The sequence below is a fragment of the Glossina fuscipes genome, unplaced genomic scaffold (genome assembly GCF_014805625.2).
Source record: "Glossina fuscipes isolate IAEA_lab_2018 unplaced genomic scaffold, Yale_Gfus_2 113, whole genome shotgun sequence".
Classification (NCBI taxonomy): Eukaryota; Metazoa; Arthropoda; class Insecta; order Diptera; family Glossinidae; genus Glossina; species Glossina fuscipes.
This window is the reverse complement of record NW_023998456.1, coordinates 570,995-588,747: the sequence shown is the minus strand read 5'-3', so window position 1 is coordinate 588,747 and position 17,753 is coordinate 570,995. Positions and strand designations below refer to the sequence as shown.

The 17,753-nt window shown below is 35.2% G+C and overlaps 1 protein-coding gene across 1 annotated transcript in view; it reads left to right on the top strand.

Annotated features, from left to right (window-relative positions):
* Nucleotides 1-281: 281 nt before the first annotated feature.
* LOC119639733 (protein Wnt-2) overlaps nucleotides 282-17,753 on the top strand; it is a 42,593-nt gene continuing 25,121 nt past the window's right edge. Inside the window, exon 1 of the mRNA XM_038037352.1 lies at nucleotides 282-665. Coding sequence (XP_037893280.1) covers nucleotides 610-665 — 56 coding nt within the window. The 5' untranslated portion in view covers nucleotides 282-609. The remainder of the gene's footprint in view (nucleotides 666-17,753) is intronic.

Genomic DNA, 17,753 nt, shown 5'->3' with positions numbered 1-17,753 from the left:
ATCTTAACTTTCAACATTTCTTTGTACTTTATTTAATATAAATAAGACTTGTTGTGTTTTATAATAAATAAAAAAAATAAAAAAAAAAACTAAGAAAAGACAAAAGAAAAAATGTTGTGTGAATCATTAAAAAAATCTTTTTCGCTGTTCCTTAAAGCTTTTCACATTAATATATAAACATACAAGTGTGTGTATATATATATATATTCATATATATAATAATAATAATAAGATTTATGTATATAAAAAAAAAAATAAATCGCATTTGGCCTAATATCCCTTGAACAAAAAAGCATTTCAGTGTAACTTTATCTTCTCTTTATAATAATTTTTTATATAGCAAAAGAGATTCAACTTAAAAAAAAAAAAAAAGAAAAATTGTTTATGTTTGAAAGAAAAGAAAAAAGAAAATCTTCGACGCGATACTAACTGAATTACTTTATAATATAATAAAAAAGAAAAAAAAAAGAAAAACAATTTATTTTCTCAACAGTTCGTATACATCAGTCTGCGCCTGTTTATTTCATCAAACAACTGTATACACGCAAGTTAATCGAATTGTATCAGTCAGCATAATATGAGACTACGCATGTGTAGCACTGTCAAGAAATGTTGTATAAACGTAACAAGTTCTTGATATTTTTACTTTGGATCATGAAAATAAGGTAAATATGTTCAAATGCACCCTCAAGGGATCCTGTTCCTTTATTAAACGCATGTCCAAAATTAAATATTTGCACAAAGTTTAACAGAAAAAAAGAAACTACGGTGACGAGTGCCCACTATATGTCTAAGACCTACGGATGCTATAACTTAATTATTACTCTTTAGCTTAAGAAAGAAATTCTCACTCAATGTATTTAAGGCCGTCGGTAGGCTCTTTCGTTTTTTAATGTTCTCAGGCTCATTTACTTAACTGAATTCTGCTCCAACTTTTCTTTATTTTTAAACATAACTTTATTGGAAACTTCTCCTCATGTCTTTCCCCTTTAGAAATTTTATGTAAATGTTTGCGCAGATAACGCACTGGGTGAACGTATCGGGAGAAGAGTCCGAGCCATCTCTTTTCAGAAATGGCTTTAGAAATTTTTATTTATATTTTTCAAAACCGAAAGATTCCTGTGGAGGCTCAGTTAAGACGACCCAATCACCTTCCACGTCTTTGCGTCCTTTTTACCGCCTATACCTCCGTCTATCTCCCTTTGGGCATCTTGTCTATATTCCTTTATCTGTCCTTTGCTATCCACGCAGGTGTTTTTTCACTTGTTCCCTTCACACCTTTAACTTGTTTTATATCCATCTGTCAGCATGCCCATCCGTTTGTTAGCCTATTTCGTGCCCGGTTTGGCTTGCTATCGTTACGATCGTTCCGTTGGCATGTCTTTTCACATGCTTGGCCATATTATCGCTAGCCTGCCCAGCTACCCGTCTATCCACTTATCCTTTAACATTTTCCTCCCTCCATTTCACCAGTTGCTCTTTCCGCTACTGTCTCTTCGTTCGTCCTGGTGTACATCTGTCTATCTGTTCGGATATCGTTGCGAACGTTCATCTGTTTCATCACACCTGCCCAGCTATCAATATTTTCCTCGACGTCATTAAAAATATCTTTAGAAACGAAAAACTTGATGCCTGATTGTTTCTTAATCTAATCGGAAAGGCTTGGAATTATTGAGATATTTGGATTCTGCATTGGAATAGGCAAAGGCAATATCTAGCTTAGATTGAATTGATTTCACTTCATTTGCCCACTAAAGTCACGATTTTCTGACCTCTCTAGGAAAAGGAAGTTGACGCAGAATTTCTGTTATGTTCGAAACAAGCAAAAGCGACCCCAGGCCTTTTTCATAAGTGATGCAACTAAAATTGCCTCGCAACAAAATTCATGTTTCAAAGTCGAAAGCTAGCCAAGTGGTCCTGTAACAGACAAATAAAGCGAAAGTGTCCAACTATAGCGATTACTTTGTACAATTAGCCTTAAATTCCGTGCGTACAGAGAGTTTTATTTGTTCGTACCCCACACACACCGTATTTAAATAAACCGGAACATTTAAATGCTGTTTTTTTGTGCAGCACAATGTCGTACCTCAACTAGCTGTAAATCTTAGTAGATTCGTAATATAAATTCTTTCTTGTTTTTACCTTAACACTCTACGATGACCATTAAACGCTGTAAGATGCTACTTAATTGAATAGAACAGAAATAAATTATGATTATGGAATATAATATCGAGGGAAAGTCTATAAAAACTTTTCGTGAAATAAATCCGACATATTTGATTTATAATACAGCGACATGAAAAATGATTTCATCGATAATGATTTAAAAAAAATATAGGTATGTGTATGGGGGAGAATTATATTCGGTCATGACCGAATCTTTTATACCCTCCACAGTCATCCTAAAAACAGACAAAACAAGTAAAAGAACTACACTTTTATGCTCTGTAGCATGGAGTGACATGACTGATTTTTTCTATTTTTGCAATAACAATTTTCCTTAGGCGTGTGGGCGTTATAGCGGTGTCCTTGGAAAAATCTAAGTCATTTCGAAAGTCAGAGGTGTTCTCACGTAGTGCTGTAAGCGTGTCCACAGAGCGATTAAGCTCATTTTCAATACCAACTTGCGTACGAAAACTTTCAATACGTCTGCCAAATTTGTAGGCGAAATCTCCATCTTCGCTAACGGGAGAATGCTTGCAACATACACTACAGTTGGGCAGAGCGATAGACGAACGAACGGACCTGTCTAGGTGCATTTCAAATTTGAAGCTGGGAAAAAATTTATATACTTTACGGGGTTATCCAAGTTTGCCTCTTCGCGTTGTAAAGATCTTGAAAAAAAAAAAATTAAATGACATACTATAATATTGGGTAGGTGCGGTCAGTTCTTTCCAATCTAGTGTGGATACCACAGCATTGCCTATAGAACACACTTTCAAATGTTTGCACATTTATCTTCCATAGCCCATAAGTAGTAATCAAAAAAATCATTTTTTTTATTCCTTCCGAAAGTCAGAGGTGTTCTCACTTTACGTAGTGCTGTAAGCGTGTAAGCGCGGAGCGATTAAGCTCATTTTCAATACCAACCTGCGTACGAAAAATTTCAATACGTCTGCCAAATTTGGAGGCGATAGATTCATTTTTGCGGCTAGGAGAACGTTTAAAACAAACATTACACAGACGGGCGGACGGACGGGTACGCAGATAGGCGGAGAGGCGAACATGCCTAAATAGATTCAGAACTTGATGCTGATCATGAGCATATTTACTTTGTGGGGTCCCTTCTGGGTGTTGCAAACGTTTTGGCAAAATGAATATACCCCTCAGCCTTCGGTGATTCACTGCTTCAGCGAACTCTCATTATTGAGTTAATTGCTTTTTTCAAGAACGCAAGTAAAGAGCATTGTATGGAAAATTCATAGAAAATTAACTTTTTCTCATTTACACCACATCAGTCAATACGTTTTCGTTCTGACGCGTATAGGGCAACACTGAGAGTGGCAATCTTCGAACTACAAATGTCAAAATTGCATGACGTTCTGACTGCCAAGTTACAGGCTACCGTGATTTTAGTGACGTCACTTTTATAATTTTCAAAACAATGGAAGAATTTAAATTTCATTTTTTGATGAGAAAAAAATGTAGTTAACAATCATCATTGTCTTGGAAAATGTTGTGCCGAGACTTGACTGTTGAAGACATAAATTTGTGAGTGATTTGCTGCTTTTAAGCAGAGCCACACGGATACCGATGATGCGCTGGAGACCCGACTTCGGCAGTCGCTCCAGGAAACATAAAAAAAAGCGCACGATATCATTTTGGGGAGATTGTGCGAAATATCTGACATCCTAGAGGTGTCAGGAGGTAGTGTATTTTATATTTTGGACGAACATTCTTCCATGAGAAACGTCTGTTTGCAGTGGATGTTGCCTTTGCTGACCTTTGGTCAAAAACTTAAACGTAGTGGGGTCGTTTAGGGGAAAGGGAAAGGATTTTTCCATGCGTTATATGACAATGGATAAAACATTAAATCGTCACCTCACCCTAGGGTCACATTGGCAATTAGTCGAGTGGACAACATCTCGTGAAGGCCGTCCAAAGCAACTAGGAAATCAAAAGTAGTTAGGGGAGCCTATTACGTCCGTATTTTGGGATATGCATGGAGTAATATTCGTTGGCTATTTTGAAAACGAAGAAAAGATCAGTAATGAATGTTACGTAGCTTTACAAGTGCGTCTGAATGAAGGACAACATCTTAGACCGGAGAAATAATGTAAGTCAATCTTGACTTCACCTCGTTTGCTTATAGTAAACATTTTTGGCTTAAGCTTATTTCTCCGCGGCCCAAGCCTTCAAATTCAGTTAGCCCACGTTACTTTCTTTCGTTACGTAGATGCTAGTAAGTAAAACACTTCAGCAAAACCATTTATGACACAATACTTTACTACTTACCTCAAGAACTAGCTGATGCGTTTCACTATGGTTAGATTTGGTATGTATTTAATCGTAATCGTAATTTTGTGGTCCTCGTCTTTTGTGTGTGTGGTCTGCTAGGAATTTTAGGCTGAAGATCATTTTAATGATCTCAGGTATTTTTGTGTTTTCATTTAAAATCAAGTAAACGATCAAATGAATTCATTAAAAAATCGTAATTTCGGTGACATAACCTTGAAGTGTAAGGAAATCTCTAAAACTAGTTCAAGAAGTCTTGGAATGAATTTTGTTCACAAACTTTATGCACAAAGCGATGGAAAGAGGATAAAATCGAGGAAATTTGTAATGGGGTTTATTAATTGACTTATCTTAAAACAAGGCGAGTTTTTCTGAAATATAGAAACTATAGCAGTCAGCACGAACAGCAGTCAGTCTTGGAATAGCATTTGAATCTCATTTAACAAATCATTCAATAAGGTTCCCGTCTGACAAATAGATGGCGATAGAGTTGAAAGGCCTAGGCCCGAAACGCTAAATCAAAATTAATATTTTGTCAAAATTTCATGACTATTTGACTACCAAGGTTTATCAATAGTGTTGCCATATCTGTGTCAGACTGTAGACTTATTGAATGACATGATGCAGTGAGGAAAATTTCAACTAAAATCACGGATAAAATCAAACTTTTCATCACATAAAGAAGATATCGAGTGAAATTATGGAAAATTCGTGATTTTAATGAAATTTATTTCCTTACCTTTAGTGCCAAACAAGTGACCAATGATGTAGCGTTGTTTTATCGTTGCCTTTGACCTTCAACAAAAAAAGTGCTCGAAGCAAACTATGCCGGGAAAGAGCAAAGAGGCCATGTATTACAAATGCTCCAAATAGAACGCTAATCCCCTAAGTGAAATTGAAGCGGCAGCAGCATAAATTGTTTATTGCTTAAATATTTTAATGTTTGCTTTTTTTTACAAATTTCTTTTAGGATTTCTTTATTTTATTATTATTAACCATTATATGTTTACATGTACACGAAACGCATATGTTTACATGATAAGTTGAACTTAGTCATTTAATGCCTTTAATGAAGGCAATGTAAACGCTAGCGATTTCATGTGAAATCATTTGATAAAATTATTGGAAGCATGCTCAGACCAGACGGTAGCGCTATTCTAATATTACCGTTTATTTGGAGAATAAGGCAAGTGCACTTTTGAAAAAAATTACGACAATGATAATTAAAGATGAAGCTTAATATGATCTTTGTACCATGCACTACTCGTATTGTAGTACAAGAGTTTTTAAGTTTGTGCGGATGTGTACAACACCCAGTAGGATGGAGAGGGAGGAGACGAAGGAAATAGATTCACATTTCATTACAGCTTGTCTGTCCGTCTGTCTATTTTATATTCTTGAGCTTCTGAAAAATTTAATGAAATTTGGAAGACTAATATATTTGGCCCAGGGACAAACTCGGCTGGCAGTCGTTTACAAGGGACCACATTTTTGATCATTTCCCAAATAACATCTAATTTTGAAAAGTCGTTGAATGAATAATAGCGTTAAGCGAATTGATGTAGAGTTTTTGTTTGATAAGTCGTGATCCATAAAAAAAGAATAAATACCCTAATATTTGGACGTGGCAGTCTCTACAGAAACACCGAAGTGTCTAGAAAAATCTTTGCGAGAAGACACGAGGTTTGGCTGTAACAATAATTCAGATAAATATTTTGCATTCTCGTTTGATAATCTGGAAAACAAATTCCTCGCATATCCTCTAGCGTTACTATAAAGTAATATGGCGGGAAACGAAACGCGAAAATATGTTAGCGAAGTGTTAGAGAAATTGTGTGTAGAGTCGAGAGGTTATAGTTTAGTTAAGCAATAAAAAAAAAATTTTACTTATTTTCACTTCACTCTGCATCAACCAGATACCATGTGTACTTTGTTTTTAACGTTAGATGAGTAAAAGCACCATCCACGGCCATGGCCTGCTATTAAAACTCCCACACCACCCTATAGTTATTCGTATAACGACTTTTCTAAATATGACGTTATATTACAAGTGGTCGTAAAAACGGTCCGAACCGAAACATTTTCAATAGCATTCGTCTTTGAGACAATACACGTCAGGGTACCAAGTTTCATCAAACTATCGCAAAAAAAATAAGTAGATTGAAGACGAGCATGCAAGCTGGACGGACGACAGACAACTTTAGCTCGATTCAGAAAGCGATTGTGAAATGGTGGGCGTTGAAAATGTTCGCTATGTTGCAACCCAAACAGACCGTTGTGCCAGAAGTGCTGTAAGGTATAAAAAAATTGACACAATTAAGATAGCATCGCTGTAATTAACAACTGAAGCGTGTAATTGATTAGCTTTGAACCTGAGATAAGTCCATTTAGACGCTGCACACGCTAGTAAATGATAAACAATAAAGTTATCTAACATCGCAAAATAGTCGATTAGTTCTTAGGAATATTTTCAGATTTCTTGATATGCAAACATTTAAATAAAATAGACTTGCCCCACTTTCAATATAAACGGCTCAATTATTACGTTTTTTTTCCTGTTTTTGTTCAATTTCGTCAAGTTTGCATTAACTTTGATGAGAAATTTTGTCTTTACGAAAAACCACATATACCTTTCACCGGAAGACATGCCTGATGGCACATGCACTCAGTGATGAAGCTGCGCAGCCATGAAAACCTAAATTGCATTTACACTCTTTACATAATTAACGACGATACAGACATACATTTGTAAACATTTTTACAAATTTCCTATAAATGTAAGGAGATTTTATTCTCTTTGTTTTAATTTGAAATTGTAATCTGAACTACTGTTTATGTTGAGCGGCGAATATATGTAAATGTTAGCATTAAAAGTACGTTTTTTTTTTATATTTTTTTTTATGAAAATTGAAGAAACGCACAAACAATCTGTCAATTTTATATTTGACTTATTTACGATTATTCACAATTCATTTTTATTTTTTATTTTTTTCTAATAAACGAATAAATAAATGAATAAATGTTGTGCGCTTTAAAGATCATATATGCATACATTAATAAGATATATAGAGTTTGGTTTTCATATAAATAATGCGTACATTTTACATTTCTAAATTTTTTATTTCATTCCTATTCAATAAAATGATTATCGATTATGAAGAAGAAGAAATGAGCAGAGAGAGGCAGAACAAATTTTAAGCGTTTTCTACGCTTTCTATTCTGATAAATTAACACAAGTTATGAGACTTACATTGAAAATGGATTCTTTAGAAAACCGTGCAAATCGAAAACATGTTTATTATAATTTACTTAATTGACTTTAAACCCGATTATAAGAACGTGAAAAAATTATAGTTCTCTTCCGACGAATCTTGAATACTCTGCATCATATGTATACATATATATATATATATATTGTTGATTATTAGAGAAAGCTTCGAAACCACTTGGGACCCGTGTACAAAATTTAAATAGATACCTGACCGAAACTGACTGTTTAACCAACAGGGGTCGCCGAAGGATTATGGTAGGCCCGGAAACTTTCTATGGTGCACGGAAAAGCCATACCAAGAGGGTATCATCGCATATGGTCACGGAGAAAATCAGCAAGTCACGGGAAGCAGACTGTAAGGCAATGTCAAGCTAACAGATGTCGGCACTGCGAAAGTCTCTGCGAAAGTAACTGTTTTCTGCATGAATAGTAAACCTCTCGGATACCAATTCATTCAGATTCAACGAGCTGACGAAGGAAACGTCCAATCACGTCGTATGCGAGGGCGCGGCCGATTTCAGAGACAAATGCCAGCTGTTTGGCGAATACTTCATAGAAAGCAAGCAGCATGGGCGATTGCGCTCCCCTTCACCCACTACACTGCAATACAATCCAATAAGTAGATACCTGCGATGTCTCCTATACACCTTTGTTGATATAAATGTGATATAAATGTTATGGAAGTTGTTTCCATTCTTTTTCCATTTGTTTACTTCAAACAGATATGTTAGCAGACGAATTAAGTATAATTGAAAGCACAGCTTGTGAGATTATGCAAAGAGTAAACTTTACTGTATGTTATGGAGAATGGTAACAATTTATGGAAAGACGGACATAACTAGCAAGTGTTAGGTGTTGTTTTCTTAAATAATCTTCAGGATTGCCAACATCAAATCTACCAGCTTTTAAAGAATATTCTTCTTAAAGGTATCTGAAAATATGTTGTCGTATTACTAATAAGTTCTAATAAATTCTTTCCGCCGAAATTGGTTGCTTAGTAAAACGTAGTTGAGGCGTCAAATTTTTCCGTAATTTTAGGTATATTTTGATTACTTGGACATTGGTTTTGGCTTACACGGCATGTATGAGTTTCCGTCGAAAGCACCGCGCTCTATGTTTTCTCTTCTCAACCGGTTTAAAGTGAAAAAAAGTTTAGCTGCGGGTGTGAAATTGATTAAGTTGTCGTGGAGTGATAACGTATTACACTATTAAACAGTTGAAAATCGATTTGCGGAAAATGCTTTTATCTTCAAAAAGATGAAAATTTGCGTACATCCATTCGTCTCCAGCAAATGCAGCCCATTAGACCCAGATCTCGAACCCAGTTCGTCAACTTTGCCTGGGAATATCTTTGCATGACCGCAAGTCCTCCAAACCCGACGCCATCCGATTAAGACTGGTAAGCGGATTAGTTGTTCTGCAAAGTTTAGAGTGTACGAACAGTCGACGACTATTTTGTGTCAACACCATAAGATTTCTACCGCGCGTGAAGCTGAATATAGCGGTTATTAATCTTTGTATCCAGTGTGCTTTAAATAAATTTGAATTTTATCGAAGAACCAAGAGAATTTATTAGCACACCTAATATTTATTAAAGGAGCAGAATATGAAAATAATCAAAAGTTCTTTATTAGGCACGAATTTTGTCATTTTCAAGAGTAACAATATATACATTTAAACAGCGTGTTATAGTGCGGTTTGAAACTTGATAGACGATAGCAAACCAATTCCACATAAACATCGTTTTAAAATCTTGCCATCTCTTGGAAAAACCCATAAAAGCTAATTTTTACATGCGATAAAGACGCACTGAGAAATGTACTAAGAATTTGCTGCAAACTAACTGAGCCAATTGTGTACAGAGATTGCATGAAACTTTCAAAGGAAGTCCTTTTGATTGACTTGTAAGCAGAATAATAAATACATTGACAAAATTTAAAAGTTTTTAGGATGAAATGTTACACAATTGGTTCAAGAGTGCATTCATAGCGTGAATTTCAACCATCATGGTCTTGTTCGTGCGACATATAACGGAGAAATCCTCATTTCGTCTATTATTCTTCGTAAGGAATTTATAAGCAAATATTGTTCTAAGATTGGTTTTACGATCACCAACTCAAACTTCGATAGGAAATAGGGTTGCACTGATCATAAGTATACTCTCAAGGGACAAAAAAACATTTAAAGCCATGCTCTCGGTGGACCAAATGCTTGATAAGACAGTTAATAGATTGTCGTGCGGTCGTCCCAAGGAATCAATCAATCATCTAAAGATAATTTTCTTAGACGTATTTTTCGATTTTTCTGCCGGGACCGAGAAAAACGGAGGAAAAGTAAAATTAATTTTAGGTCCTTCTTAAAGGAGAAGAATATGATTTCAAGGAAAATTCCTCATTTTTATCCGAAAGAGTTTAAATGCATGATTCAGACCCTATGCTATTCCAATATTAGAGTTTTATGCGAAAAATAAATTACGTGATTTCCTCTTGCAAGCATATCTTGCATTTGTGGTAAACACAAAGCCGCAATAAGCGATTATTCAATGCCAAGAACTCGAGTTGGAACAAACCAAATTTCTCCATAAGGAAATTGCTTGTAATGTAAGCATGCGCTTACGGCACAAAAATATAAGCTTGTAATTAGGATTTGATTGCAAAAGAATAAAAATAAAACACTTCTTCCGATTCTTTATGTTGTGTTAAGTAATTCCTCCTCTTTAGCCATCAATAAGGATTGTCTTGTATTTTCTGAGCATATTCGGGTGCATGAAGTTTTGCGTCACGAACATCGATGCACCAAAGTAGCAAAGTATTTTTAAATGCACGGTTGAGAAGTATTTCAAGAGCTTATAAACAAATTGATTGGATTTTCCCTCAAATATGTGCTTGTCCTAAAGATGTAATGTATGGGCTGACACAGACTGACAGCTAGTTGTAGCTAAATCCATTTTAAAATTTCAAATTCAAAAATGATTTTTTTTATGTGCTAGGAAGACTAGAATGATTTTGCTTCAGTTGTGATAGATTTTGTGCGATTTTGATTTAGAAGTAGAACGATTTTTATCTATTTATCTTAGATAGTGGGCCTGTAAATTCGCTTCAAAGAGCAAAAAGGAAAAAAAAAAAAATGTTATATTTTCTTAGTTGTTTAAAGTTGTGCCAAGTTATCGCATCAGTGGTCTCTTGTCATAAACAGCAATAAATATCATTAAAACCATTTTTAGGTTTTTAATTTATTTTTCCAAAAAATAATTTTCCATTATGCTAATAAACAAAAAACTGACTGACTGACTAACAAGTCAGCAGAAAGAAAATACATAAAAAAAGCATGTAAATTGTTATCGCAAAACGCCTAAACAGTCATGTTCATTGAAAATCAGTCGCCAACATTCGGAGGAAAAAACAAAAAATATAAAAACAAAAAAAATTAAAAAAAAAAAAATAGAAAACAAAAAAAGTAACAAAAAGTACAAAACAAATGCAAAATAAAGACTGAAAAGAGAAAATCTCATTAAAATGTCCAATTAAGACACAAATAACAACACAAGAGATCTAAATAAAAGAGAAAAAAACGCAAAAAAAAAAGTAAAAAAAAAAAATAAGAATAAGTTATAGACATTACGCGCCGCCGGCTGGAAAAAAAAAGACCGAAATAAATAAAAAAAAAAAAAAAAAATGGGGAAAAAAACCAACAAAGAAAAGCATTTTAAAGTTAAAATTTTTCAATTCATTCTTTCTTTCTTTTTCTTTCTTTCTTTCTTTGTTGTTTATTCCTTTTTTTATTGTTGCTGTTGCTGTTGCTGTTGTTAAAGCCAAGAAAGCCATATAACCAAAATCAATTTTCACAAACTTTAACCTTCCATGTAATAGTTCGTGAGATTGATAGAAAGCAAACCAAACACAACAAACTAAGTTTAATAAAACACCAACAACAAAAACAAAAACAACAACAACAACGACAACGACAATGAATAACAACAAAACTGTTTTCTTCCTTTCTTTCTTGCCTCCCGCCCCCCCTTGCCCCAATCACCTCTGCACAATTTTAGCATGTAATAAATGCAAATGAACAGATGATATATTGATAGAAAATTGATAGGAGAAGAGGATATTCGGGAGTAGAAAACAAACAGATACTGAAATGAAAAATTCATCAACCCACTATAGCAAACCAGACAAACCAGAGAAACCGATAGCTGGCAACAATAGTCGGGCAACGAACGAACAGCGAGGCAGGCAGGCAGGCAGGCAGGCAAACATAATCAAACAAGCAGACAAGTCAAATCGACAGACCGATAGATAGACCAACAGTCAAACTGTTAGCTAAGTACGTTCGGTTAAATTGATGATTTCGATCGGTAAATAACAAAAGGGGTCTTTTACACGCGCTTACACAACTTTAAATTGTTGCACTACCACCATCAATAACCTACAATCACATTCGTATCGTATCGTATAAGAGCACGATGCGTTCACTGGTGGTGTGCACTTTAAATGATCGTAATAAACGCTGTAAGCATCAGAAAATTAAGGTTACTACAGATGCATTGTTTTCTTTTTATGAGAAAATAATAAAAAACAAAAAAAAAAAAAAACAAAGGAAAACAGTTTACGTTTTACGAAAGAAATGGTAAACGCACACACGAATATGTATAGCATATAAGCAGAGAATATAAGCGCATATGTGTGGCATGTGGTATGAGAGTTCGCATAAAGGTATGCGATGTGATGTGCTTGCAGGCCGATTGAATTGCATTGAACTCTGTGCCTTAAATAGTTGGACAATCTGTATACATATATAACATATATATATATATATATATATATATATATATATACATATATGAATGTGAATCAGTTCGACGAATAGATAGATGGACGGATGGATGGATGGACGGATGGATGGCTGGTCAGACATACGTAGACACATAAGGTCTCGCTTACACTCCTCTCTTCATTTATGTATTTATTTTTTTTCCCATTTTTTTGTGTAAATTGTGATCAAGATTTTTTTACAATATAATGAAACGTTCAGGAATTTTTATAACAGACACAATGCAGAATTGAACACGTCCAGCTAGCGAGCCATCGCCAAGTAAAACGGCCTCGCCAGCAAAATCGACCAAAAAGCGAACACAAGTCATTCAACAATAATGACTGACAATAGTGCAACAACAACAACAACAACTTATGGTCCATATATAAATACATAGAATTCTGTGTATTTTCATATATATATTTATATTCACATGTATCTTTATGCTTGTATATATATATATAAGTGTGTTTGTGTGTGTGTATATGAATGTACATATATGCAAGTACACATAAGTCTTTAACAACAAAAAGCCAATTTTGTTGTCGTGACTTGTAAGGATTATTGAAAATGGTATACAAATCCTAAACATTAAAAAGCAGAAAATGAAAAAAAAAAAAATCGAAGAAGAAAACAAGACAATCACATCCACATACGTAAACGTATTTCAACTGAAGACGCACATCAATCTTACTATTACTTAATACATTTGGTTACAAAAAGCAAAAGAGAAAAACTGCAAAGCAGGAGTAGTGCTAAGCATATGCTATGCGCTATACATAGTAAGAAGTGAAGAAAATTTTTGCAAAAACCTCTAAACGGGCCATCGCATGACCATAATAGCGGTAATATGCTGAAGAAATTCTGTTTGTAGCGATGATTAGGTTACGTTGAGGTTCTCGTTAATATTGCGCCATTCGCCTTGCGAAGGAAGATTGAGCAGAATAGACAAAACTCGCACACATTGGTATGCATTTCGTTATGCACACTCGTACATCATATTTTTTTTTTTTTTTTTTTTTTGCATTTAAAGAATTCCACGGTCATAGTATTCTGTGGTCCACTTTCCTTATATCATTGTTTTAAGTTTCAAGTTAACTTCAAGTTAACAAGAGAGAGAAAAAAAAGCCCACAAATCAATCTACTTGACTGGCTCCCCATACAATCATTAGTTCGATCATTCAATCATTCTAGACCGTTTAACCACCTCGAATAGCATTTATAAAGGAGTTTTTATGTTCGCCATTTAAACAGAACGGCATATTAACTTTATTATTCCGTTTGCATTATCTAAAAGCGATCCTCACCTAAGATATAAAACGTCTTCAGTAAAAAGTCAAAATTTACTCATATTTTCCGGGCCGTCGGTCTAATTTTGTACAGTTAGAAGATTTCTGTCATAAAAATTTGCAATAGAATACTCACAGCTTGTGCACGTTTTAATCGTAAGGACGCGATTTAAAAAAGTCAAAAAGTGACGATCTCCTGACATATTTGATTATAATCCAAAAAAAAAAAGACCAAAAAATATAAAATAACTTAAAAAAGTTTCAATATGATGACAAGTGTTTAGCACGGAAATTAACCTTCAAGGCCATCTCGAAACTCTTAGTCCTCATCGAGTCTTTGATGTGACCGCATTAGCACTAAACTGTTTGAGGTTATTCGCCCGAGGGGAATTCTCAAGTTTTATACCAACTACTTAAGAATTATTTTATCCATCACTTAAATATGTTCCTTAGAACTCCTGGAGCTGCTTCTTGATCTTCAGAGTGATGTTTTTGGTCCATAAAGCGTTGGTTGCGCTTTTGGAAACTTCGAGAACGGTCCGTCTGAGATCGTGTAAAAAATATCTTAGATCAGTGTGCAGTGTTCGGAGTACATAAAACGGTACCATATGTGGTTCGCTTTTTCAATTCTCTAGAGAAAGAGAGATTTCATGGAAAATATTCTTGATCAACTTGAAATTTTTTGAGTCGATAGAGTCTTGTTGTCGTGCCGTCTATATTTGCAACTCGCTAAAAGCTTGAAATACGGATCTCACTGAACAGTGGAAAACGGTCCATCAAAGATCTTGCAAAAATTGTATAACAGGAATAGACAGCCACCATTATGGCTTGCAAGTGAACTTTGCCATGCAATTTAAGCGCAACCATGAGTGCTTACGGGTGCGCGGAAAAAATACGTACAACGTCAGAAGTGAGCTTCGAACCCACGCCCTTAGAAGGAACAAGGTCGCGGTTTCTTTAAAGGCGGCCGCTGCGGAACGACTAGAGGAAATAACAAATGTAGTCGGGATAGTGGCTATGGCGGCGGACGAGGCAGACGAAATAGAAGGTCGTAGACGCTATTACTGCTTGAAAGTAGACTTTAAAGTAGCTGAAGCACAATCATGACAATCAAGGAATAAAAAAAGCGAGAGAAAGATTCAATTACGATGCTCGTGATATTTCGATGCTCGTGATATATGATTGCTTCCTGTTTGTGTTTTTTAGGACGCTCTAGAAACGTAGATCAGAAATCATGTACAAATTATTATACAAATATTGCGTACAAAGAAATTTATTGATCAGTGTCTTGTTCCGATTAGATGTCCCCTTGTTCTCTTGTGAGCAAATTTTGAGATGGATAACTGTGTAGGGATGGAAATATATCAAAAAAGCCACAGAAAATTCTAATTTACTATATTGCCCCGATAATTACTCTCCAATAAAAATGTTTGGATTCTGAAACTGACTTTTTTAGTTTTGCATCACATTCTCTCTCTCTCTCTGACACTCGGTGCGTTTTTCCACACCTCAACCCTAATCTTTATATCGTTTTCTCTGTAAAGAATTCATTTCCCCAAATGGGTGTAGCTTTGTCTTTTTCGGCTTTGGAAATCTCTCTCCACACTTTTAATTCTTCAAAAACAAAAACAAAAATAAATGATAGGATTTTATAATCAGACGTTATATGATTTGTATATTTCGAATTCTGGAACATTTAATTGTTTGTTCCGAAATCCTGCAGAACGTAATGTCTGAGTGAAGAATGACTCGGTCGGATCTAGAGAATTTCCGTAATTGAATTATGTCATTTGAATTAATATTGACCGTTCTATGACGTTCACATATGACAATTTTTTGGAAAGCAGAGGCGATCGTCTGATACGAAGTGATTTGAAGGACTTTTCTTGCATTCGACTTATCTAAGAAGACTTACAAAAACGACTTGGGGCAAGATTTTTAAGCTCTGGCACTTCAACCTCCAAGTAATCAATGCAACTCATGCGCACTCCAACGACTTTTTCACCGATAAATGTCAATGATATAATAATCCATTTGACCTAGTCAGGTTCCAAAAACTTTAAATTGGATGATAGATCGCGAGGCAATATTTCGTTATCGTGTCTTTCTGCGGTAGCAGACGTCTAATGAGATAATGAGCGACTTTGAATGGTGGAGTCGAGTAGTTAGCTATCAGAAGTCGAAGAAGAAACGCTCACAAGTCGCGTTTCGATGACCTGCGCACTGTCGTCAAGTTAATATCGATTATGACGAGACAAAGTAATTTAATGCATCCGTGTTGATGGAAATTTTTAAGAAAATCATTGGACCAGTCGAGCTCTTCACGAATCAAGATAAGCGTTCACAAGTTGATGAAATATCTGACGATTCGAAGCAAGATATCGTTTAAGTCATCCTCAAGGAAAAACATAAAATACTATCGTTCAGTATTTTACGATATGAAGCAGATGTTAGTGAATCGAAGTAGTTTGCGTTCTATGCGTTGTCCAAAATATTAAAAACCATCTGAAGATCACTGGCCGTGGCAATTCTTCGTAAGGCAAGCTAAGCTGAGATGTGCTGACATATTCTTTGTCGGATGTAGAAAAAAAGTGTTTCAAGCGAAGGCGATCACGATCCCATCCATGGATCACACTGCACGTTCGCTTGGTCTTTGTCGAAAATTTGAAAAAGTTATCGAACGATTTCCTTACGCATTGAAATAAGTGTTAACGAGTGAAATTATTTACGAAGAAGCTCTTCGGCCGAAGTTGACCTACTGACTGTCGTTGACTTAATCTCGAAATTTGTTGAAAATTGCTCAAAAGCACTTACGATATAATTACAATTTTTAGGCGACCTACAAAAAGCCACAATACCTTACCTTCTTCGTTATAAACATACATAGAGTTACATAGCATAGTGACGCCAAACATGAAATGGCAAACTTTACGGTGAAATCATCAAGTTCCTCTTATCAACTGGAGGATAGAACAGCTTCGTGTCATCTCACTTACCTAACAGTGGTCGTATTTCTATTTAAAACTCACCTTTAATAGGAGCAAACGACATCAAATTTGGCTGACACATTTATTAGTAGTGCAGCCGAAAATGTTTTTGTACTCCTAAGTAGCAGTAAGAGGTATCCACGATTCGGTTTCAAATGAATGGAGTGGCCTTCTTACTGCCTTCTATTTTATTTGCTTTTGTTGTTAATGTTACTGAGCATGCAACCAATATATTTTTATTGCTTCAACAGTCGAAATTTTTATGACATAAGCACATGTTGTCTTGTTCGTTATTTTTTTGCTTTTTTTCGGAAGCTAAGCATGATGAGAGGCGATCCGGTCCTTTCGTTTCATATTATATCTATATGCAGTTTTTGGGCCATCATTGCTTAACCATAAATTGTTCTGAAGTATGCATGTGTAAGAGTGTGTGTGTGTGTGTGTGTGTGTGTGTGTGTGTGTGTGTATGTATGTGTGTTTTTTTTTTTTTTAGATAGCTCTTGTGTCTGTTGCTGTTGTTGTTGTTTCATTTTTGTACTTAAATTTGTTCTTATGCTTGTAACCCGGCAGCATTATGCTGAATGCTGAACTCTCGACTTATAAGAAATCAACTGTGAATCACAATACGCTCGAAACATAACTCCACCTACTTTTCAAGAGATGCATTAATAATTGGTCAACAAGTATTGTGTGCCGGTCCCTAAAAGATATTTATCATCACGTATGCCTGTGTGTGTGTGTGTGCGTATGTGTGTGGCTGTGTGTACGTACGTATGTACCGCTTTATTTTTTCTTTTATTATTATTCTTTCTTTCTTTTTTTTTTGTGTTGCAATATTTTCCAAGGAGGCATACAGGAGACCGAAAAAGAAAAAATCACCCATGAATTATTTTCAAAAACACTTGCATAAGCGCACATTAAACATAAATATAAACA